The sequence below is a fragment of the Bombina bombina genome, chromosome 8, assembly GCF_027579735.1.
Source record: "Bombina bombina isolate aBomBom1 chromosome 8, aBomBom1.pri, whole genome shotgun sequence".
NCBI lineage: Eukaryota > Metazoa > Chordata > Amphibia > Anura > Bombinatoridae > Bombina > Bombina bombina.
In genome coordinates this window covers 218,368,949-218,395,906 of record NC_069506.1, presented here as the reverse complement: position 1 = coordinate 218,395,906, position 26,958 = coordinate 218,368,949, and the positions used below count along the sequence as shown (strand labels likewise).

The following is a 26,958-nucleotide window of genomic DNA, read 5'->3' as shown; positions in this document are numbered from 1 at the left end:
CTAGCTGAGGCCAAGCCTTGAGAGCATTGAATATCGCTCTCAGTTCCAGAATATTTATCGGGAGAAGAGATTCTTCCCGAGACCAAAGACCCTGAGCTTTCAGGGGTCCCCAGACCGCGCCCCAGCCCACCAGACTGGCGTCGGTCGTGACAATGACCCACTCTGGTCTGCGGAAGCTCATCCCCTGTGACAGGTTGTCCAGGGACAGCCACCAACGGAGTGAATCTCTGGTCCTCTGATCTACTTGTATCGTCGGAGACAAGTCTGTATAGTCCCCATTCCACTGACTGAGCATGCACAGTTGTAATGGTCTTAGATGAATTCGCGCAAAAGGAACTATGTCCATTGCCGCTACCATCAAACCTATTACTTCCATGCACTGCGCTATGGAAGGAAGAGGAACAGAATGAAGTATTTGACAAGAGTTTAGAAGTTTTGATTTTCTGGCCTCTGTCAGAAAAATCCTCATTTCTAAGGAGTCTATTATTGTTCCCAAGAAGGGAACCCTTGATGACGGAGATAGAGAACTTTTTTCTATGTTCACTTTCCACCCGTGAGATCTGAGAAAGGCCAGGACAATGTCCGTGTGAGCCTTTGCTTGAGGAAGGGACGACGCTTGAATCAGAATGTCGTCCAAGTAAGGTACTACTGCAATGCCCCTTGGTCTTAGCACCGCTAGAAGGGACCCTAGTACCTTTGTGAAAATCCTTGGAGCAGTGGCTAATCCGAACGGAAGTGCCACAAACTGGTAATGCTTGTCCAGGAATGCGAACCTTAGGAACCGATGATGTTCCTTGTGGATAGGAATATGTAGATACGCATCCTTTAAATCCACCGTGGTCATGAATTGACCTTCCTGGATGGAAGGAAGAATTGTTCGAATGGTTTCCATTTTGAACGATGGAACCTTGAGAAACTTGTTTAGGATCTTGAGATCTAAGATTGGTCTGAATGTTCCCTCTTTTTTGGGAACTACGAACAGATTGGAGTAGAACCCCATCCCTTGTTCTCCTAAAGGAACAGGATGAATCACTCCCATTTTTAACAGGTCTTCTACACAATGTAAGAATGCCTGTCTTTTTATGTGGTCTGAAGACAATTGAGACCTGTGGAACCTCCCCCTTGGGGGAAGCCCCTTGAATTCCAGAAGATAACCTTGGGAGACTATTTCTAGTGCCCAAGGATCCAGAACATCTCTTGCCCAAGCCTGAGCGAAGAGAGAGAGTCTGCCCCCCACCAGATCCGGTCCCGGATCGGGGGCCAACATCTCATGCTGTCTTGGTAGCAGTGGTAGGTTTCTTGGCCTGCTTTCCTTTGTTCCAGCCTTGCATTGGTCTCCAGGCTGGCTCGGCTTGAGAAGTATTACCCTCTTGCTTAGAGGACGTAGCACTTGGGGCTGGTCCGTTTCTGCGAAAGGGACGAAAATTAGGTTTATTTTTGGCCTTGAAAGACCTATCCTGAGGAAGGGCGTGGCCCTTGCCCCCAGTGATATCAGAGATAATCTCTTTCAAGTCAGGGCCAAACAGCGTTTTCCCCTTGAAAGGAATGTTAAGCAATTTGTTCTTGGAAGACGCATCCGCTGACCAAGATTTTAACCAAAGCGCTCTGCGCGCCACAATAGCAAAACCAGAATATTTCGCCGCTAACCTAGCCAATTGCAAAGTGGCGTCTAGGGTGAAAGAATTAGCCAATTTGAGAGCATGAATTCTGTCCATAATCTCCTCATAAGAAGAATTATTATTGAGCGCCTTTTCTAGCTCATCGAACCAGAAACACGCTGCTGTAGTGACAGGAACAATGCATGAAATTGGTTGTAGAAGGTAACCTTGCTGAACAAACATCTTTTTAAGCAAACCTTCTAATTTTTAAATATGGGGGGAGGGACGAAAGGTATACTGGGCCTTTCCCATTCTTTATTTACAATGTCCGCCACCGGCTTGGGTATAGGAAAAGCTTCGGGGGGCCCCGGGACCTCTAGGAACTTGTCCATTTTACATAGTTTCTCTGGAATGACCAAATTCTCACAATCATCCAGAGTGGATAACACCTCCTTAAGCAGAGCGCGGAGATGTTCCAATTTAAATTTAAATGTAATCACATCAGGTTCAGCTTGTTGAGAAATTTTCCCTGAATCTGAAATTTCTCCCTCAGACAAAACCTCCCTGGCCCCCTCAGACTGGTGTAGGGGCCCTTCAGAACCAATATCATCAGCGTCCTCATGCTCTTCAGTATTTTCTAAAACAGAGCAGTCGCGCTTTCGCTGATAAGTGGGCATTTTGGCTAAAATGTTTTTGATAGAATTATCCATTACAGCCGTTAATTGTTGCATAGTAAGGAGTATTGGCGCGCTAGATGTACTAGGGGCCTCCTGTGTGGGCAAGACTGGTGTAGACGAAGGAGGGGATGATGCAGTACCATGCTTACTCCCCTCACTTGAGGAATCATCTTGGGCATCATTTTCTCTAAATTTTGTGTCACATAAATCACATCTATTTAAATGAGAAGGAACCTTGGCTTCCCCACATTCAGAACACAGTCTATCTGGTAGTTCAGACATGTTAAACAGGCAAAAACTTGATAACAAAGTACAAAAAACGTTTTAAAATAAACCGTTACTGTCACTTTAAATTTTAAACTGAACACACTTTATTACTGCAATTGCGAAAAAGTATGAAGGAATTGTTCAAAATTCACCAAAATTTCACCACAGTGTCTTAAAGCCTTAAAAGTATTGCACACCAAATTTGGAAGCTTTAACCCTTAAAATAACGGAACCGGAGCCGTTTTTATATTTAACCCCTTTACAGTCCCTGGTATCTGCTTTGCTGAGACCCAACCAAGCCCAAAGGGGAATACGATACCAAATGACGCCTTCAGAAAGTCTTTTCTATGTATCAGAGCTCCTCACACATGCATCTGCATGTCATGCTTCTCAAAAACAAGTGCGCAATAGAGGCGCGAAAATGAGACTCTGCCTATGATTAGGGAAAGCCCCTAGAGAATAAGGTGTCCAATACAGTGCCTGCCGGTTATTTTACATAATTCCCAAGATTAAAATAATTCCTCAAGGCTATGGAGTATAAAATATGTTTATATATAAATCGATTTAGCCCAGAAAATGTCTACAGTCTTAAAAAGCCCTTGTGAAGCCCTTTTTTCTTTCTGTAATAAAAATGGCTTACCGGATCCCATAGGGAAAATGACAGCTTCCAGCATTACATCGTCTTGTTAGAATGTGTCATACCTCAAGCAGCAAAAGTCTGCTCACTGTTCCCCCAACTGAAGTTAATTCCTCTCAACAGTCCTGTGTGGAAACAGCCATCGATTTTAGTAACGGTTGCTAAAATCATTTTCCTCTTACAAACAGAAATCTTCATCTCTTTTCTGTTTCAGAGTAAATAGTACATACCAGCACTATTTTAAAATAACAAACTCTTGATTGAATAATAAACACTACAGTTAAACACTAAAAAACTCTAAGCCATCTCCGTGGAGATGTTGCCTGTACAACGGCAAAGAGAATGACTGGGGAAGGCGGAGCCTAGGAGGGATCATGTGACCAGCTTTGCTGGGCTCTTTGCCATTTCCTGTTGGGGAAGAGAATATCCCACAAGTAAGGATGACGCCGTGGACCGGACACACCTATGTTGGAGAAAAATAAATGTATAGTTTTGCTTATATTTAAATAACATTGCTCTGATTTTCAGACTCCTAACCAAGCCCCAAAGTTTTATGTGAATACCGTCAGCTACCTCCTCCAGCTTGCTCCTGTTTGTGTAAAGGGTCTTTTCATATGCAAAAGAAGGGGGAGGGGGGAGGGTCTTATTTCCCGCTTGCAGTGGGCTTTCCAGCTACCTTTTCAACAGAGCCAAACTGACAGCTTCTAAGTTTTTAAACAGTTTTATACTGGATTTTTATATCAGTATCTGTGCATCTTGTTCTTTATAGTAGTAGTAAAACCGTACTTACAAGATATATGACACTTGAGAAGTGTCACAACCGCCTTCTGGACTGTTATAGAGTCGTCCAGCTAACTCCCACTGGTAAGTTTCTTATATCCTTCTTAATGTGAGAGCGGCGATGAAAAAGAAACCTGTATCCAGTATCAGTTGCACGGAGCAGGCTCGTCCTGTAATAGCCAATGTTGCTTGAGATACAATGTATCAGGGGAGAAAGTAGATAAAAAAATAGTTCATGGCAAAGTCTTGTAAAAGCAAACAGACTTTATTTTTAGTACAAAGCACAACGTTTCTCGGTCTCTCCTGACCGTTTCCTCAGGTGCAATATACATAATGATTTAAACCACAAACTTTTATTGCCGCAACTATTTTTTTTATCTACTTTCTCCCGATACATTGTATCTCAAGCAACATTGGCTATTACAGGACGAGCCTGCTCCGTGGAACGGATACAGGTTTCTTTTTCATCGCCGCTCCCACATTAAGAAGGATATAAGAAACTTACCAGTGGGAGTTAGCTGGACGACTCTATAACAGTCCAGAAGGCGGTTGTGACACTTCTCAAGTGTCATATATCTTGTAAGTACGGTCTTACTTGTTTTATTGGCGTGTTTTATACATCTGATTGTGCACTATGGTGGCGCCTTCTTTTTTTATCATTTACATCTGCAGAGTCTAACATCTTGGGACACCAACAAGAAATTTGAAGAAGAAGTTTGCCATCTGTTCCAGATTCAGGATTTGGATTATGGACTAGTTGAACTGTCCGTTTTCATTCCCATTACTTACCTGCAGTGGTGTGGTTTGGTTTTTCACTACACTTGTTACACCTTATTTGTGGTAGATTACAAAACAATGTATATTTTGCATTAGTATTATACACACCTAGGTTATTTATATCTTAATAATCTTCATGTATTTCATGTTTATATATATTTTTTTCACAGGTATTTTGGCGCACTGATTTGTTTATATATTCTTTATAGTAGTGTCTATTACATGCAGTTATATGAAAATGAGTGTATACTGTCCCTTTAACTACTTTTTATTTATTTATAGAAAGCAATAATCCTTTGTCTGCTACAAAGATGGAAAATATAAGTTACATTTATTATATGTAAAGAATGCCTCTAAATAAAGCATAATTTATGGGTAACTAGCACTTGAAACCCTTAGAACATGGAAAATAACAGATTAATTGCTAAAAAAATACCACCTGCTTTTAACCTATTAATTACTCCTAGTCATTTGTGGGTAGATGTGAAAACAATAATAGCCTAGTTTTAGAATCCCAGGGAATAATACCTACAGTATTCTGATGCCTAAATTGCTCTCCATTCCACAGAATATGGCCCTTTAATCTAGCACAGAACTATTTTGTTTGCTCTAACCCAGTAATTACACCTCTGCCAAACAACCTGTCTTTTCCACACACCCAGGTGTACAAAATGCACAGACCTTGTAATTAACACACAAGTTCCCCTCCCTCTGACCCTCCCACTGCAGGTATGGCCGGTAAATATGGGACATGAACATTCAGCATCTGGATGGAGGCTCCAAATAACCCTTTCTCAACTGCCTCTAACTTTACATTATGTAAAATTATTGGATTCTATCAAGTTCATGTTAACATTTTTTTTGTGTGAGGGTCACTATGTTTATGGTGCCTAGAAATATTAGATAAAATCACACTGACCCACACAAAAAAACAGTAATGAGAGAAAACATACACACACACACACACACACATATGCATATTACACACACACTATCATGTAAGATATAAACATACATATAGACACAATGAATATATAGATTATATATATATATATATATATATATATATATATATATATATATATATATATATATATATATATATATATATATATATATATATATATATATATATATATATAGGTAGACAACAAGTAAGAATAAAAGCTTTTTGCCTCACTGTATTCTTTACTTGGCAATCTTCACACTGCAAGCCACACACTCCTTGCTTATTTTTAAATATGCAGTATTTTCATTTCTTAATATTTTCATGCAAACATTTCAGTAATTTCTACGTTTACATCCATTTATTTAAAAAAAAAAAAAAAAAAAAAAAAAAAGCTCTACATCGCTAACTATAGATTTCAGTTTTTTTTCTTGTGGCAGGGAGCGTCCTTGCGTATCAATCAGGTGACAATTACGGATGTCATTTCTCATGCTCTCTACTGTACTTGGGAACAAATTCTCCTTCAGGCATTAATCTAAAAAATCCACATTCACTAACGGCATTTATATTGAAGAATGTGCAAGTTCCCTCTACATAAAAACAGTGTTATTTAGGTTTTCCTTTTACACGTTTTATATTGATGAATGTGTAGGTATAAGAAAAATTAATAAAAATAGTCATAATAAACGCATGAGTTCTAATGGGACATTAAATCTCTTGTTTAAACAAACACGTGTCCCAAGCTAGTAGAGGCCAAAAAGCAACTTCTATAACCCAAGTTTTCAAAATGCTGAAAATTGTCAAAACCAACTATTTGATTTGCAGCATCTTGAATACCTAGGTTATAGAACTTGCTTATTTTTTCCTTTAAAAACATAATTTATGCTTACCTGATAAATTTATTTCTCTTGTAGTGTAGTCAGTCCACGGGTCATCCATTACTTATTGGATTATATCTCTTCCCCAACAAGAAGTTGCAAGAGGATCACCCAAGCAGAGCTGCTATATAGCTCCTCCCCTCACATGTCATATCCAGTCATTCGACCGAAACAAGACGAGAAAGGAGAAACCATAGGGTGCAGTGGTGACTGGAGTTTAATTAAAAATTTAGATCTGCCTTAAAAGACAGGGCGGGCCGTGGACTGACTACACTACAAGAGAAATAAATTTATCAGGTAAGCATAAATTATGTTTTCTCTTGTTAAGTGTAGTCAGTCCACGGGTCATCCATTACTTATGGGATACTAATACCAAAGCTAAAGAACACAGATGAAGGGAGGGACAAGGCAGGAACTTTAAACGGAGGGAACCACTGCCTGAAGTACCTTTCTCCCAAAAATAGCCTCCGAAGAAGCAAAAGTGTCAAATTTGTAAAACTTTGAAAAAGTGTGAAGTGAAGACCAAGTCGCAGCCTTGCAAATCTGTTCAACAGAAGCCTCATTTTTAAAGGCCCAGGTGGAAGCCACAGCTCTAGTAGAATGAGCTGTAATTATTTCAGGAGGCTGCTGTCCAGCAGTCTCATAGGCTAGACGTATTGTGCTACGAAGCCAAAAAGAGAGAGAGGTAGCCGAAGCCTTTTGACCTCTCCTCTGTCCAGAGTAAACGACAAACAGGGAAGAAGTTTGACGAAAATCTTTAGTTGCCTGCAAATAGAACTTCAGGGCACGGACTACGTCCAGATTATGCAAAAGTCGTTCCTTCTTTGAAGAAGGGCTAGGACACAATGATGGAACAACAATCTCTTGATTGATATTCCTGTTAGAAACTACCTTAGGTAAGAACCCAGGTTTAGTACGCAGAACTACCTTGTCTGAATGAAAAATCAGATAAGGAGAATCACAATGTAAGGCAGATAACTCAGAGACTCTTCGAGCAAAGGAAATAGCCATCAAAAACAGAACTTTCCAAGATAACAGCTTAATATCAATGGAATGAAGGGGTTCAAATGGAACGCCTTGCAGGACGTTAAGAACTAAGTTTAAGCTCCACGGCGGAGCAACAGTCTTAAACACAGGCTTAATCCTAGCCAAAGCCTGAACGTCTGGAATTTCTGCCAGACGCTTGTGTAGAAGGACAGAGCAGAAATCTGTCCTTTTAACGAACTAGCGGATAAGCCCTTTTCTAAACCCTCTTGTAGAAAAGACAATATCCTAGGAATCCTAACCTTACTCCATGAGTAACTCTTGGATTCGCACCAATACAAATATTTACGCCATATCTTCTGGTAAATTCTTCTGGTAACAGGTTTCCTAGCCTGTATTAAGGTATCAATAACCGACTCCGAGAAGCCACGCTTTGATAGAATCAAGCGTTCAATCTCAATGCAGTCAGCCTCAGAGAAATTAGGTTTGGATGGTTGAAAGGACCCTGAATTAGAAGGTCCTGCCTCAGAGGCAGAGACCATGGTGGACAGGACGACATGTCCACTAGGTCTGCATACCAGGTCCTGCGTGGCCACGCAGGCGCTATCAGAATCACTGATGCTCTCTCCTGTTTGATCTTGGCAATCAGTCGAGGCAGTAGCGGAAACGGTGGAAACACATAAGCCATCTTGAAAACGCAAGGGGCTGCTAGAGCATCTATCAGCGCCGCTCCCGGGTCCCTGGACCTGGATCCGTAATGAGGAAGCTTGGCGTTCTGGCGAGACGCCATGAGATCCAGATCTGGTTTGCCCCAACGATGAATCAGTTGAGCAAAGACCTCCGGATGAAGTTCCCACTCCCCCGGATGAAAAGTCTGGCGACTTAGAAAATCCGCCTCCCAGTTCTCCACGCCTGGGATGTAGATTGCTGACAGGTGGCAAGAGTGAGACTCTGCCCAGTGAATTATCTTTGAGACTTCCAACATCGCTAGGGAACTCCTGGTTCCCCCTTGATGATTGATGTAAGCCACAGTCGTGATGTTGTCCGACTGAAATCTGATGAACCTCAGAGTTGCTAACTGAGGCCAAGCTAGAAGAGCATTGAATATTGTTCTTAACTCCAGAATATTTATTGGGAGGAGTTTCTCCTCCTGAGTCCATGATCCCTGAGCCTTCAGGGGATTCCAGACTGCGCCCCAACCTAGAAGGCTGGCGTCTGTTGTTACAATCGTCCAATCTGGCCTGCGAAAGGTCATCCCCTTGGACAGGTGGGGCCGAGAAAGCCACCATAGAAGAGAATCTCTGGTCTCTTGGTCCAGATTTAGTAGAGGGGACAAATCTGAATAATCCCCATTCCACTGACTTAGCATGCACAATTGCAGCGGTCTGAGATGCAGTCGCGCAAATGGTACTATGTCCATTGCCGCTACCATTAAGCCGATTACTTCCATGCACTGAGCTACTGACGGGTGTGGAATGGAATGAAGGGCACGGCAAGCATTTAGAAGTTTTGATAACCTGGCCTCCGTCAGGTAAATTCTCATCTCTACAGAATCTATAAGAGTCCCTAGGAAGGGAACCCTTGTGAGTGGTAATAGAGAACTCTTTTCCACGTTCACCTTCCACCCATGCGACCTCAGAAATGCCAGAACCATCTCTGTATGAGACTTGGCAGTTTGAAAACTTGACGCCTGTATCAGAATGTCGTCTAGGTACGGAGCCACCGCTATGCCTCGCGGTCTTGGTACCGCCAGAAGTGAGCCCAGAACCTTTGTAAAGATTCTTGGAGCCGTAGCTAACCCAAAGGGAAGAGCTACAAACTGGTAATGCCTGTCTAGGAAGGCAAATCTTAGGTACCGATAATGATCCTTGTGAATCGGTATGTGAAGGTAGGCATCCTTTAAGTCCACAGTGGTCATGTACTGACCCTCTTGGATCATGGGTAGGATGGTTCGAATAGTTTCCATTTTGAATGATGGAACGCTTAGGAATTTGTTTAGGATCTTTAAGTCCAAGATTGGTCTGAAGGTTCCCTCTTTCTTGGGAACCACAAACAGATTTGAATAGAATCCCTGCCCGTGTTCCGTCCGCGGAACTGGGTGGATCACCCCCATTAGTAAGAGGTCTTGTACACAGCGTAGAAACGCCTCTTTCTTTATTTGGTTTGCTGATAACCTTGAAAGATGAAATCTCCCTTGTGGAGGAGAAGCTTTGAAGTCCAGAAGATATCCCTGAGATATGATCTCCAACGCCCAGGGATCCTGGACATCTCTTGCCCAAGCCTGGGCGAAGAGAGATAGTCTGCCCCCCACTAGATCCGTTTCCGGATAGGGGGCCCTCTCTTCATGCTGTCTTAGGGGCAGCAGCAGGTTTTCTGGCCTGCTTGCCCTTGTTCCAGGACTGGTTAGTTTTCCAGCCCTGTCTGTAACGAGCAACAGCTCCTTCCTGTTTTGGAGCGGAGGAAGTTGATGCTGCTCCTGCCTTGAGGTTACGAAAGGCACGAAAATTAGACTGTTTGGCCTTTGATTTGGCCCTGTCCTGAGGTAGAGCATGGCCCTTACCTCCCGTAATGTCAGCGATAATCTCCTTCAAGCCGGGCCCGAATAAGGTCTGCCCTTTGAAAGGAATATTAAGCAATTAAGATTTAGAAGTCACATCAGCTGACCAGGATTTAAGCCATAGCGCTCTGCGCGCTTGGATGGCGAATCCGGAGTTCTTAGCCGTAAATTTGGTTAAAATGTACGACGGCATCAGAAACAAATGCGTTAGCTAGCTTAAGTGCTTTAAGCTTGTTCATAATTTCATCCAATGGAGCTGTGCGAATGGCCTCTTCCAGAGACTCAAACCAGAATGCCGCCGCAGCAGTGACAGGCGCAATGCATGCAAGGGGCTGTAAGATAAAACCTTGTTGAACAAACATTTTCTTAAGGTAACCTTCTAATTTTTTATCCATTGGATCTGAAAAAGCACAACTATCCTCCACCGGGATAGTGGTACGCTTAGCTAAAGTAGAAACCGCTCCCTCCACCTTAGGGACCGTCTGCCATAAGTCTCGTGTGGTGGGGACTATAGGAAACATTTTCCTAAATATGGGAGGAGGGGAAAAAGGCACACCAGGTCTATCCCACTCCTTGCTAATAATCTCTGTAAGCCTTTTAGGTATAGGAAACACGTCAGTACACACCGGTACCGCATAGTATCTATCCAACCTACATAATTTTTCTGGAACTGCAACCGTGTTACAATCATTCAGACCCGCTAATACCTCCCCTAGCAATATGCGGAGGTTCTCAAGCTTAAATTTAAAATTAGAAATCTCTGAATCCAGTCTCCCTGGATCAGATCCGTCACCCACAGAATGAAGCTCTCCGTCTTCATGTTCTGCAAATTGTGACGCAGTATCGGACATGGCTCTCACATCATCAGCACGCTCTGTCCTTAACCCAGAGCTATCACGCTTGCCTCTTAATTCTGGCAATTTAGATAATACTTCTGTCATAACAGTAGCCATGTCTTTCAAAGTGATTTGTAAGGGCCTCCCTGATGTACTTGGCGCCACAAAATCACGCACCTCCTGAGCGGGAGGCGAAGGTACTGACATGTGAGGAGAGTTAGTCGGCATAACTTCCCCCTCGTTGTCTGGTGATAATTTCTTTGCATGTAAAGACTGACTTTTATTCAAAGTTACATCAATGCATTTAGTACACAACTTTCTATGGGGCTCCACATTGGCCTTCATACATAGTGAACAAACAGATTCATCTGTGTCAGACATGTTTAAACAGACTAGCAATGAGACTAGCAAGCTTGGAAAATACTTTTCAAATAAATTTACAAGCAATATAAAAAACGCTACTGTGCCTTTAAGAAGCACAAAAAGATGTCACAGTTGAAATAACAATGAACCAAATTAGTTATAGCAACCAAATTTTCACAGTAAATGTATTAAGTTAGCAAAGGATTGCACCCACCAGCAAATGGATGATTAACCCCTTAATACCCAAAAACGGATAACAATTTAATAATTAACGTTTTTATCACAGTCAAACACACTGTCACAGGTCTGCTGTGACTGATTACCTCCCTCAAAATGAATTTTGAAGACCCCTGAGCTCTCTAGAGACGTCCTGGATCATGGAGGATGAAGTAGGAAGATTGTGACTGAATTTTTACTGCGCAAAAAAGCGCTAAAATAGGCCCCTCCTACTCATATTACAACAGTGGGGAAGCTCAGTTAACTGTTTCTATGCAGAAACAAAAGTTAGCCATGTGGTAAAAATCATGCCCCAATAAGTTTTATCACCAAGTACCTCACAAAAAACGATTAACATGCCAGTAAACGTTTTGAACATACATTTTAAAAGTTATGAAGTGTTATTAATAAGCCTGCTACCAGTCGCTTTTACTGCAGTTAAGGCTCACACATTACTTCAGTATTAACAGTATTTTCTGAGTCAAATTCCATTCCCTAGAAAAATACTTCAGTGTACACACACTCCTCAGCCTAATACCAGTCGCTACCACTGCATTTAAGGCTGAACTTACATTACATTGGTATCAGCAGTAATTTCTCAGTCAATTCCATTGCTTAGAAAAATAATTTACTGCACATACCTCGTTTGCAGGGGGGCCCTGCATGCTATTCCCCTTTTCTGAAGTTACCTCACTCCTCAGAATGTGCGAGAACAGCCAGTGGATCTTAGTTACGTCTGCTAAGATCATAGAAAACGCAGGCAGATTCTTCTTCTAATGCTGCCTGAGAAACAAACAGCACACTCCGGTGCCATTTAAAATAACAAACTTTTGATTGAAGAAATAAACTAAGTTTAAAAACACCACAGACCTCTCACAACGACCTATCTTTAGTTAGCTTGCAAGAGAATGACTGGATATGACATGTGAGGGGAGGAGCTATATAGCAGCTCTGCTTGGGAGATCCTCTTGCAACTTCCTGTTGGGGAAGAGATATAATACCATAAGTAATGGATGACCCGTGGACTGACTACACTTAACAAGAGAAAATGTCCAATATGGCAGCAGTGCACCTACACACTCCTAAGCTTCTCAATAAAGTCTATTTGACAAGAGCCAAGTTTCAACAAAAAATACCAAGAGACAGAATTATGATAACAGAAAAAAAACGGAAAACTTTCTTCTTTATGATGCAGAAAAAGGGCAGCACCGTGTTAGCCAGTGTAGTAAAAAAAAAAAAAAAAAAAACCCCAAAAAAACTCCTTTTGTTAAACAACAAAAGCGATGTACAGGTGATAAGTATATGATTAATGTTTAAAGGGATTTGAAACCAAAAATGTTATTTCAGACAGAGCAGAGAATTTTGGAAAAGTTTCTAATGTACTTATATGACCAAATTAGCTTTATTCCTATGATATTCTTTGTTGAAGAGATACCTAGGTAGCGGTCTGGAGCACTACATGGCAGGAAATAGTGCTGCCGCCATCTAGTTCTATTGCAAATGGATAACATAAAAAAGTGCTGCCATATAGTGCTTCTGACAGACAGGTTCCTGAGCTTACAAAACTCTGCTTTTAAAAGATACCAAGAGAACAAAGAAAATTTGATAAAGTAAATTAGAAAGTGGTTTAAAATTGCATGATATGTCTGAATCACAAAATTATTATTTTTATACCCATGTCCCTATAAGGAAAATAAAGATTTTGTAACACACATTCATTATTTGTTGCCTGCTTGTACTGTAAAATGATTTTGAAAAGCATCCTTGTTCCACTCCCTCTACAGTATGGAATGTTTCAACCATAATTAATATTAATATGGTAACTGGGCTTCCTCTGCCCTGTTTCCACTTTCTGTTGGGGTACTGCAAGGCTCTGTCCTCGGTCCCAATCTACATGTCATCATTAGGTTCCCTAATAAAGTCCAACGGGTTTCAATATCATTTGTACACCGACGAAACCCAAATCTACATCTCTGCTCCAGACCTCTCTTTCCTTGCTAACCTGTGTCACTAAATGTCTTTCTCATGTCTCTTCATGGATGTCCTCTCACTACCTTAGAGGGACACTAAATCCAATTTTTTTCTTTCAAGTTTCAGATAGAGCAAGCAATTTTAAGCAACTTTCTAATTTACTCCTATTATCAATTTTTCTTCATTCTCTTGCTATCTTTATTTAAAAAGCAGGAACGTGATGCTTGCTTATTGGTGGGTTAATGTAAGCCTCCAACAAGCAAGCACTATCCATGGTGCTGAACCTAAAATGGGCTGACTGCTAAGATTTACATTCCTGCTTTTAAAATAAAGATAGCAAGAGAACGAAGAAAAATTGATAATCTGAGTAAATTAGAAAGTTACTTAAAATTGCATGCTCTATCTGAATCATGAAAGAAAACATTGGGGTTCAGTGTCCCTTTAAGCTAAAACTGAGCTCCTTATTTACCGCCCTTCTTCTAAAGTCTCCAATCCCCCTCTATAACTGTTGACAACTCCATCATAACCTCTACCCCGCATGCCTGATGTCTTGGGGTCACATTTGACTCAGATCTTTCTTTCATTCCTCACATTCAGGCCTGGGCTAAATCCTGCCGCTTCCTGCTTAAAAACCATCTCTAAAATTAGACATTTTCCTTACAACAAAGATTTTAATCCACTCGCTGATCCTTTCCCTCCTCGACTACTGCAACTCTGTCCTCTCTGGTCTCCCTAGCTGCCGCCTATCTCCTTTACAATTCATAATGAATGCTTCTGCCAGGCTCATCTTCTTTACACGGCACTCTTCGTCTGCTGCACCTCTCTGCCAATCCTTTCACTGGCTTCCTTTTGCCTTTAGGATTAAACACAAAACTCTGACTCTGACATACAAGGCCCTCAACAACACTGCCCCCCCCCCCTATATCTCAGGCCTTGCCTCCAGATACTCTCCCTCCCGCCCCCCTTTGCTCTGCTCACGACCTCCTACTCTCCTTCTCTCTTGTTACCTCCTCACATTCCCGTTTACAGGACTTTTCCAGATTGGCTCCCATCTTGTGGAACTCTCTGCCTCGCTCCACATGACTCTTCCCCTAGATTTGAAAGCTTCTAGCGCGTCCTAAAGACTCTACTGTTCAGGGACACATACAACCTATACTAACCTTTGCTAATACCAGTTCCTCTCCTCCATTGCTATCCGCCACAAACCCCATTAGCCTGTAAGCCTAAGAGCCCAAATGTTTGCAGATCAACTTCATAAGACCTGACTACAACGGTGCGACTATCGGCAGGGCCCTCTACCCATTTGATCCCTATAAATGCAACCTTGTATATCGCCTGTTTATAGCGCTGCAGAATCTGTTGGCGCTCTACAATTAACTGATAACAATAATGAAATTTACCCGAGTCTGCAACATTTTACACAGTGATTATCTCAGATAAAAAGCTTACATAAGCATGTCGCTATCTGGATGATTTCCAGGACAAGGAGGTGAGGCCTTAAGTTGAGGTAGTCGGTCACTGTAGGGGCAGTTCTTAAAAACTGGGACATTTTCCATGGCCAGAGAAGCCACAGGCAGGAAAACCAAGAGACCTCCAAACCCATTATAGTCCAGTGAGATCTGGACACACTTGAGAGTTCTGTATTACTGAACTGCCACAGATTCGGAAAACCATGTATATACTGTACTAACAAGATGACTGTTAAATGATCTTAAAACACTTAATCACACATATGCACTATGAGTTTACCATTACTTTAATGAACAATTTATAGCCCCTAATACTACTTTGATCACTCTCATGAGTATTGAAATATAATACTGTAAATACAGAATTGTATTTATTGTTTTCTTAAAATTCAAATGGACTACTGTTCAAATACCATAAACTCACCTAAGTGCACGGCTCAGTTTGTCATAATTCATCTGAGGTTTGCACTTGCGGACCCCCCACAGCCGTGCTACTTCATCAGGGTCTTTAATAACAAACTCTCCATAGTCTCCCTGCCAGGCGATGACATCATGATATTCCTCTTTCCGCAACAGCTCCAAAATGAAATGCCACAACTGTATCTGTCGGGATCCCGGACTGGACTCCGGCTTATAGGCCCAGTCAGGAAAGGCAAACCCTAAAAAGAAATGACATTTTAAACCTAAATCTATGATCTAATACCAGAGTCAAACAATAGCAATAACTTATACAAGAGGAAAATAATAAACTCTAACAAAGTCACATTGGTAGGAAAAGAGAACAACCTTCATGTGCATTAGAGGTGTAACTTTAGGGCAAGAGTCTTTGGCTGGATCACCATGAAAAAGAAAAGTTATCAAAAAGTTAATAGGGATTATATAACCAGCTCCCATAGTTATTATTGCCTTTTATAAACTTTACTTTATCTGTGCTGCATTTATATTTATTTATCATGTTAGACACTCAATTCCAGTCAGCATCAAAATCAAAACAGAGTTTTGACTTTTCATGCCATAAATATATTGGAATATATATATTTTTTATATTTATTTTCTTAGAGAGTTTATTGTTCCATTAAGCAAATAAAAACCTGATACCCCCAGTGTATTGTAATTTAGTCTCCCCTAATGTGTTCCCCATGACCCATTTTACCTGCTGGAGTATATTAAACTGTTTACCTAATTATTTCTGTCATGATTCAGATAGAGAGTATATATTTAAACAACTTTCCAATTTACCTCTATCAGTTTTGCTTCATTTTGTTGTTAAAGGAGCAGCAATTCACTATTGGTAGCTTGCTAAGCCATTGTCAAGTGGCATATGTGCATCCACCAATCACCAGCTAGCTATCTCATGAGCCTACTTAGGTATGCTATTTAAACAAAGGATACCAATATAAACTAAGCAACTTGGATAATAGAAGTACATTGGAAAGTGGTTTAAAATAGTATGCTCTATCTGAATCATGAAGGAAAATGTGGGGGGTTTCGTTATAGAAAAACTATGTAAACAAGAACGTTTAGATAAAATCATGCTCCCAGTGGAGGCTTTGCCAGAGAGGTACTAAAATGTTAATTTTGCATTGCTCTCTAAGTATTGGTCTTTGAGTAAAGAGTAAGAAATAAGATAGGATGACTGTGTAAATAATTAGACCGATAAGATGGTCTTGCTCTGCCTACAAGCTCAGTTCATTTTATCAGGTTGAAGTTTCAATGAACAAACACAGCAATTTCATAAACAAAAAATAAATAAAAGAACAATTTCTTATGCATTTTAAAATCTGCAGCTGGTATAACAAGTTATTGGAAACACATTAAGGGGGAATCAATTTTACAGTACATTGTCCATTTAAATGTATACTATATCTACAAGTACAGCCTGCATCCCTTGGCACTTCAGCAACATTCCCTTTTAATTCAATGAGCTAGCTCCCTCACAGACCTAAGCAATCACAGAGCAGAATGTAGCATGGTCAAGTAAACTGTAGCACACTAACCATACTCTTCTTAAAAATGACCAGTAAATAGTAGATTTGCATAATCAACAAATGCATGATAAAAAGACAATGCAATTAACTTAAAATAAGCAGTAGATTTTTTTGACATATTTCAAAGTTATGCATATTTCTACTCATGTATCATGTGACAGCCATCAGCCAATCACAAATACACACGTATACGTATATACTGTGAAATTGTGAACATGCTCAGTAGGAGATGGTGACTCAAAAAGTGTAAATATAAAAAACAATTTATGCTTACCTGATAAATTTATTTATCTTGTGATGTATCGAGTCCACGGATATTCTCCTTCCCTACAGGAAGTGGCAAAGAGAGCACCCACAGCAAAGCTGTCTATATAGCGCCTCGCTTAGCTCCACCCCCCCAGTTATTCGACCGAAGGCTAGGAAGAAAAAGGAGAAACTATAGGGTGCAGTGGTGACTGAAAGTTTTAAAATAAAAATATATATGCCTGTCTTAAAAAACAGGGCGGGCCGTGGACTCGATACATCACAAGAGAAATAAATTTATCAGGTAAGCATAAATTATGTTTTCTCTTGTAAGATGTATCGAGTCCACGGATTCATCCTTACTTGTGGGATACCAATACCAAAGCTTTAGGACACGGATGATGGGAGGGACAAGACAGGGACCTTAAACGGAAGGCACCACTGCTTATAGAACCTTTCTCCCAACAATAGCCTCCGAAGAAGCAAAAGTATCGAATTTGTAAAATTTGGAAAAAGTATGAAGAGAAGACCAAGTCGCCGACTTACAAATCTGTTCAACAGAAGCCTCATTTTTAAAAGCCCACGTGGAAGCCACAGCTCTAGCAGAATGAGCAGCAATTCTTTCAGGAGGCTGCTGTCCAGCAGTCTCATAGGCCAAACGGATGATGCTTTTAAGCCAAAAGGAAAGAGAGGTAGCTGTAGCCCTTTGACCTCTCCTTTACCAGAATAAACAACAAACAATGAAGATGTTTAACGGAAATCTTTAGTTGCTTGCAAGTAGAACTTTAAAGCTCGAACCACATCAAGATTGTGTAACAGACGTTCCTTTTTTGATGAAGGATTAGGACACAGAGAAGGAACAACAATCTCTTGATTGATATTCTTATTAGAAACAACCTTAGGACGAAACCCAGGTTTGGCACGCAAAACCACCTTATCTGCATGGAAAACAAGGTAAGGGGAATCACATTGTAAAGCAGATAGCTACTAAAAACAAAACTTTCCAAGATAGAAGCTTAATATCTATGGAATGCATAGGTTCAAACGGAACCCCTTGAAGAACTTGAAGAACTAAGTTTAGGCTCCATGGCGGAGCAACAGGTTTAAATACAGGCTTGATTCTGACCAAAGCCTGACTAAATGCTTGAACGTCTGGGACATCTGCCAGACGTTTGTGTAGTAGAATAGACAAAGCAGATATTTGTCCCTTTAAGGAACTAGCTGATAATCCCTTCTCCACACCTTCTTGGAGAAAAGACAATATTCTAGGAATCCTAATCTTACTCCACAAGTAACCTTTGGATTCACACCAATAAAGATATTTGCGCCAAATCTTATGATAGATCTTCCTGGTGACAGGCTTTCTAGCCTGAATCAGGGTATCAATGACCGACTCAGAGAAACCACGCTTTGATAGAATCAGGCGTTCAATCTCCAAGCAGTCAGACGCAGAGAAATTAGGTTTGGATGCGTGAACGGACCTTGGATTAGAAGGTCTGGCCTCATTGGCAGAGTCCACGTTGGAACCGAGGACATGTCCACTAGGTCTGCATACCAAGTCCTGCGTGGCTGGCTCTCTCCTGCTTGATTCTGGCAACCAGACGTGGGAGGAGAGGAAACAGTGGAAATACATAGGCCAGATTGAAGGACCAAGGCACTGCTAGAGCATCTATCAGTACCGCCTTGGGATCCTGGGACCTGGACCCGTAACAAGGAAGTTTGGCATTCTGACGGGACGCCATCAGATCCAATTCTGGTGTGCCCCATAGCTGAATCAGCTGGGCAAATACCTCCGGATGGAGTTCCCACTCCCCCAGATGAAAAGTCTGACGACTTAGGAAATCTGCCTCCCAATTTTCCACTCCTGGGATGTGGATTGCTGAGAGATGGCAAGAGTGATCCTCTGCCCATTGGATTATTTTGGTTACCTCCATCATCGCTAGAGAACTCCTTGTTCCTCCTTGATGATTGATATAAGCTACAGTCCTGATGTTGTCCGACTGAAACCTGATTAATTTGGCCGCAGCAAGCTGAGGCCACGCCTGAAGCGCATTGAATATCGCTCTCAGTTCTAGAATGTTTATCAGAAGAAGAGATTCCTCCCGAGACCATAAGCCCTGTGCTTTCAGGGAGTTTCAGACTGCACTCCAGCCTAGCAGGCTGGCATCTGTTGTTACAATGAGCCACTCTGGCCTGCGGAAATATATTCCCTGAGACAGGTGGTCCTGAGACAACCACCAGAGAAGAAAATCTCTGGTCTCCTGGTCCAGATGCAGTTGAGGAGATAAATCTGCATAATCCCATTTCCACTGTTTGAGCATGCATAGTTTCAGTGGTCTGAGGTGTAGGCGGGCAAAAGGAACTATGTCCATTGCCGCTACCATGAGACTGATTACCTCCATACACTGAGCCACTGATGGCCAAGGAATGGAATGAAGAGCTCCGCAAGTGGTTAAGAGTTTTGATTTTCTGACCTCCGTCGGAAATATTTTCATTTCTACCGAGTCTATCAGAGTCCCTAGGAAGGAAACTCTTGTAAGAGGGAAGAGAGAACTCTTTTTTATGTTCACCTTCCACCCGTGAGATCTCAGAAAAGCCAACACGATGTCCGTGTGAGACTTGGCTAGCTGGAAAATCGAAGCCTGAATTAAGATGTCGTCTAGATAAGGCGCCACTGCTATGCCCCGTGGTCGTAGAACCGCCAGAAGGGACCCTAGCACCTTTGTGAAAATTCTGGGAGCCGTGGAAAACCCGAAGGGAAGGGCCACAAACTGGTAATGCCTGTTTAGAAAGGCGAATCTGATAAATTGATGATGATCTCTGTGAATAGGTATGTGTAGAAATGCATCCTTTAGGTCCACGGTAGTCATATATTGACCCTCCTGGATCAGAGGTAGGAGAGTCCAAATAGTCTCCATCTTGAATGATGGAACTTTGAGGAACTTGTTTAGAATTTTGAGATCCAAGATTGGTCTGAAAGTTCCCTCTTTTTTGGGAACCACAAACAGGTTTGAGTAAAACCCTAGCCCCCGTTCCTCTGTTGGGACTGGGCGGATCACCCCCATGGTATGAAGGTCTTCTACACAGTGTAAGAACGCCTCTCTCTTTGTCTGGTTTACAGATAATCAAGAAATGTGAAATCTCCCCCTTAGAAGGGAGTTTTTGAATTCCAGAAGATATCCCTGGGACACAATTTCTAAAGCCCAGGGATCGTGAACATCTCTTGCCCAAGCCTGAGCGAAGAGAGAGAGTCTGCCCCCTACTAGATCTAGTCCCGGATCGGGGGCTACCCCTTCATGCTGTCTTAGAGGCAGCTGCAGGCTTCTTGGCCTGTTTACCCTTGTTCCAAGCCTGGTTAGGTCTCCAGACTGACTTGGATTGGGCAAAATTCCCCTCTTGCTTTGCAGCAGAGGAAGCTGAAGCAGGACCACTCTTAAAGTTCCGAAAGTAACGAAAATTATTATGTTTGGTCCTCATCTTATTAGATCTATCCTGAGGGAGGGCATGACCTTTCCCTCCAGTGATGTCTGAAATAATCTTTCAGTTCAGGCCCGAATAGGGTCTTAGTAGGCAAAGTGAATGACTGGGGGGTGGAGCTAAGGGAGAAGCTATATAGACAGCTCTGCTGTGGGTGCTCTCTTTGCCACTTCCTGTAGGGAAGGAGAATATCCCACAAGGATGAATTCGTGGAATCGATACATCTTACAAGAGAAAGACTTTGCACATTTTGTTAATGGATGTAAATTGGAAAATAGTTTAAAATTGCATGTTCTGAAAGTTTAATTTTGACTAAGCAAAAATCTCATTAGAAGAAATTAAAAGGGACAGTCTAGTATAAATTAAACTTTCATTATTCAGATAGGACTTTTTAATTTAAATCAACTTTCCAATTTACTTTTATCATCAAATTTGCCCTTTTCTCCTGGTATTCTTAGTTTAAACTAAACATAGGTAGGCTCATATGCTAATTTCTAAGCCTCTGAAGACTGCCTCTTATCACATGCTTTTTAAATCTCTTTTCAACACAAAGAGACAGAAAGTACACGTGGGCCATATAGATAACACTGTGTTCAGGCACAGGGGGTTATTTAAGATTTAGCACAAACCAATGCTACATTTAAGACAATAGATAATAAACAGTCACAGTCATGTGATCAAGGGGCTGTCAGAAGATGCTTAGATCGAAGGTAATCAGAGAAGTAACAAGTATATTAATATAACTGTGTTTATGCAAAACTGGGAAATGGGTAATAAAGGGATTATCTATCTCCCTTTAAATCATGTTAGCATGCATTGTACAGCACCAGCATACTGGTTATTATGCAGCAACATAAAGCTGAGAAAATGTTTTGGTGCATGTGGTTTTTTTTGAGCCCCAATATACTAATGACTTTCAGTGATTCAGATAGAGTAGACTTTCCAATGTACTTCTATTATGAAATAGTAATAGTGCAGTCTTTATATATGCACACATTTAGAGACACCAGCTCTGAGCATGTGCATACATATACTAGTCTGTGATTGGTGGGGATCTAAATTTGTCAGGAAAAAAAAATCTATTGCTTATTTGAAATTCTAAGTGAGTGCTATTGCACTGTATTATTATGAACTATGCAATTCTATCTGCACAGAATTGTAAAACATATAAAAGATAAATGAAAAGCATTTTTTAAATCTCAACCCATTCTTCTAGTGATAAAAAATGCTGGTGAATATGGAGTATGTTTACCTGGTCTCTATAGTGTTTCTCAAAGAGAGCCAGAAGTTTGAAATAAAATTTTGTTAAAAAAATGATTTTATCCAAAATACAGCACAATTTTGCAAATATATACAATTCTATATGTATAAAAAAAAATTGCCAACCTAATATTTATGTAACTTTTTTGCTGCTAACACTAATCTAATCTAAAGGGCTACCAATCGAACACGAGTAATATGACAATGATTACGTCATCAAATACCACAATCTTGAGTCAACCGTTGATGGGGCCATGGTAGCAAGTACAAAAAATACACCTCAACACATCAATTGCACTAATTTTTTCTCCAATTCTTACTATAAAATATATATTGTCATTGAATTTATATATAGTCAATGTATTGTAAAATAAAATTTGCAGTTAATTACACAAGAGTCCAGCATTAGGAATGATACCCTAGAGATTAGGACTTATTATAGTGTAGCTGTATATGAGTTTATGCACTGCTCTAAACAATCACTATATCGTATGTAGCCAGGTCAGGAACTTTGAAGTTGTATATGTATATGTATTTTACATAAAAAACAAGTAAATTCAGGAATTAATGTATGCTATGTTTTATCTAAATCAAGGGTCGATAAATCTGCTTAAACTTTTGGCCCCAGCAAGAATATTTAGGAGCCAGACAAAATTTTAGGACCAAGACAATGGTAATTGTATATAGATATAGAAGAAAAATAAAAAAGTTAGTAGTCAAGGATACAATTCTAGAAGCCAGTGGCCTTAGTCTCCCGGGTTTGTCAAGCCCTGATCTACATTAAATGAATTACTGTGGGTTAAACTGTGGATTCAATTTTAGTTTTATATCTCTTTCATGACTCAGATATTTACTTTCATTATCAAAATGTGCACACAGTCTTTATCTGCATACTCTGAGGCGCCACCTCCTACTGAACACGTGCTTAGTATATACTTATAAGCATTTGTGATTGATCAATTGATGGCTTCCACATGATACAGGAGCAAGGAAAATGGAAGTAAATTTAAAATTTGTCAGAAACTATATATATAGTTCCAGGAATTATAGCGAGTGGACGGGACCACATCTTTTCTTACATGTCCCCAGGCTGGGTGTAACAGACCTGTAAGGTCACTGTCTATTACACATACATGTCTATCTCCCTCTCTATTATATATTAACTATATAACCAATTGGGCAAATGGTGAGAGGCCCAGGACCACATTAAGGTCTCTTCCTCCCAGGTCCCTAACCTACAGCCAAACAATGCATGCCTTCATCAAAACACACTGAGATACAAACAAGGGTGAGACCAAATGCTGTAACTAACTCTTCCATTTTGCTTTTAATCAAGCGGTGTGCCTGCAAAAGAGTGCATTATTATTTTGTTTTGTAATTTTTCCTATGGGCTTTGCACTCAGGCTTGTCTGGGGGTTAGCTGTATAGTTTTCAGTGACTCATGCAGTTGTCTGTGAATGCGGGTGAGCACCCAGGGCTGTGAGTTTTGCAGGGCCATGGGATGTGTACCCAGTCCTGTTTGAGAGTGCAGCCCATTTTTGTGTTTTGTATGTGTCAAGGGAAAATACAAAGGGTCTGTGTCACCCTTGTTTGTATCTCAGTGTTTGGTTGAAGGCATACATTGTATGGCTGTAGGATATAGATATATCAGATCTATCTCTCTATATATCTATAACATATATTAAAATGGAGTTATAAAACGAGGGCAGACTGTTTTCCAGACAGGACAGCTCTCAGCCTGTGTTTCATCACCACGTGAAGTTACTAGCAACATGTAAGTATGTGGTGTGGAGCTGCCTGCCAGCTCACAGCTCCCTTCATCCTTAGTATACAGAATAGCTCCCATCTGAGGTCACATCATCCCACACAAAGACGCTTTTCTTATAAGGGCAAGGAAGGCAGCCGTTTAACTCCTGGAAGGAATGTGCAGTATAGGGGGTGGACATGACCACATCTTTTCTTACATGTCCCCAGGCCGGGTGTAACACACATGTAAGGTCACTGTCTATCAAACATACATGTTAGTGTATATTGCCTAATTCAATACAAAATTATTTTCAATATAGACCCCCGGCTCTCAGGGAGGGATTAAGTACAATGAAATATAAATGAAGAAGCTAAAATGTGCAATTGTAGTATGCATGAGATTAAGGTTTTAGACTTTGTTCATGTACTACTGGGTGAGATATTTCTATTGACCCACAGGAAGAGGCATAATATAAAAAGCTACCAGCCAGCATTTGGCAATTCCGTTTCTCAGAGGAAAATAAACAAATTCCTTCCTGACTCCAGTAAATAGCCTCCTCCCTGTGAATCAATATGCCACTCAAAACACCTACTAGACCTGAAATATCTTCTGTAATGAAAAGGGTATATTTTTAGAATCATAGTAACTATGAGCAGTGTGCAAGCAATGAATGGTTAAAAGTCCATACTTTCAAAGGAACACTAAGCACTAGGCCTGATAATGTGAATTTATAGTTATAAAACATCTATAAAAAAGGGACATTAGACAAATATTTTATTATGTTTAATATTCATTTTAAAAGTATTTTTTAATAGATATTACTGTTCTTTGAAGAAAAAAAGAAAAAGGATGAATGTTTTGGATGCATATCCCTAGAGATAATTTATGCATCAACTTCAAGGGATATTAAAAAGGGACAGCAAGCACCTTGACATGTTTATATAAAATGTTTACTTATGCACAAACAACTCTGCAATATATTTTCATTATGTATTGTGCCTCCTCATGTAATTTAGCTCTCTTTTTAATTCTCAGAACTTGAAATATGCCATGTGGACTTCTCAAGGCTAACTCTGTCCCTAACTGGCTTTATCATAGAACAACTGCAAAACAATACATTTTAAACTAACATTATGTCTGTGGACTAAAGCTCAGATTGGCTCCTACAATAAGAGCAAATCGTAGGTAGAGTTAGACTATTGAAAAAAAAAAAAATATGCTTACCTGATAAATTAATTTCTTTCATGGTGGTGAGCCACATTCTTGAAAGGCCAAAAAATTGCAACTGATCTAGTAGAATGACGAGTTATCCATTAAGGTGGAAGCTGACCTGCCTCCAATAAAAGCCAAAAACACAAACAGATGCAGATGCTGCACTTTGTAAGTAAACCACTGATTCCAAGCAAATAATGTACAATAGCTGATACAATGAGTAGATATCATGTAGCTAGTAACAGGTGCTCTGAACAAGACCGTAATCAGTGTAGCATGTAGTCAGTGGAAGTAATCACTTGTAACAAACTGAGGGTAGTACTGAACTGCAATTCTAAGTTTGTGGTTTATTTAATTAGTTGCAATATCTGTCACAAGCAATATGTAGGTAGGACGACGAGGTTTCTGAAGGACAGGATCAGGGAGCACTTACTCTCTATCAAACATGATCCGCCCTCCACTCCAGTAGCCAAACACTTTGCCAGCCACTTTATATCTCTAGGCATTACTGTCAACGATACCAATTTAAAGAGAATGTTCAGTTTTCAAGGCATTGACCACGCCCCTCATGACATTAGAGGGGGAGATAGGTCAGCCACATTAAACAGAAAAGAAGCCTTTTGGATTTTTAATCTATTAACTGGAGCACCAAATGGCATTAACAAAATTACTGATCTCAGATATTTTGTAGATTAATGGTTTTCTTTAATGTGTATTAACATCTCAAACTGTTTACCAAAGAAATACCATTGACAGTTCTTAATCCTTTTCTCCTATGTTTGTTTACAGCTTTTAAAAGTAACAATAGTCTCCATTAGCTTAAACTAGTTCATTATTACTATCGAGCATTATTTTCATGAGCAAGAAACGAAGATTTTGTGCACCTGTCACATACATTTAGCTTTTTCTTTAGCGTTAGTCAGTTTTTTTATTTTCACCATTTACAGTAATTGGTTCTTTTCAAAGCATAACTTCCACCATTTTTTACATACACATTTCTTCAAAGTGTTTGTTAATCACTGCTCCATCATTTTTATTTAGATTTTTGCCCACCCCTATTCAATACGTTATAATGTCACCTATATAGGTATTATATGAGGCATATAAATAAAGAACAGTAACACAGCATTTGAAAATTGTGAAAAGAATTTTTAATCTATTTCATGCTTCGAAAGAGTGAAAATCAAAAACAACAAGTATAAATTAACAAGCACGAATCTTCACCATCACATTTTGTTTAGTATCACATTTTATACAACCTCAATAAGAGGTTTATCTCATTTTGTATTCCACATTTAAAGTATTAGTATCGCATCACTAGAATTAGAATGTAGATTTATTTTATCACCACCATTATTGGTCTCTCACTTTACTTCATCTAAAATCTAAAACTTAACATCTCATTTTTCTTTTGAAGTCACATTCCTTGTCTTTTGTGGTCTAATGCTCTATGTAACTTAACATCGTAACTAATGGAGGAATTGACAAAATAACAACTGTTAAATGTATCAAAAGCTGTTTTTGTTTAAGTATTTTCCATTTGGTTATCTGCTACATGCATATAACTATATCCCTGGTACTAATATAGTTTACGTGTATCTTACTAATGTTATTGAAAATACGTATGAGATTTTACTTATCTCACTCTTTGAAAGTTTGATACTAGAAATTAACTCTTATTTCCTCTGAGAGTCTGCAGTACATTGTTATAACAATTAGTTCAGATATTTTATTCAATGTTTTTCTTTTCAACTTATTTTTATTGATATTCTTTTTTGTCTACCTACGGAGCAATGTTATATTATGTTATTTCATTTTTAACATTTTATTTTAACACCTTATCAACTGTGTACTGATATAATCAACAACACGCTAGCACGGTCATTATACGTTTATATTGTATTCTTTTAAGTAATTCACAACGATACAAGATTCATATACATTGATTACTAAGAATCCAATTTTATCTTATGCTGAGCCCATTAAAAAGGTTCTCATTTTGACCAAGCATAAATCCGTTTCTATAGACAGTACTATTCTGTCCCTTTAATTGCAGTACACAGGTGTTCTCATTG

General features: G+C 40.0%; 1 protein-coding gene across 1 annotated transcript in view; it reads right to left on the bottom strand.

The window, feature by feature from the left end:
• Positions 1-26,958, bottom strand: part of ERF (ETS2 repressor factor) — a 124,101-nt gene that overhangs the window by 7,567 nt on the left and 89,576 nt on the right. The window contains exon 2 of the mRNA XM_053690953.1: positions 15,381-15,615. Coding sequence (XP_053546928.1) covers positions 15,381-15,615 — 235 coding nt within the window. The remainder of the gene's footprint in view (positions 1-15,380; positions 15,616-26,958) is intronic.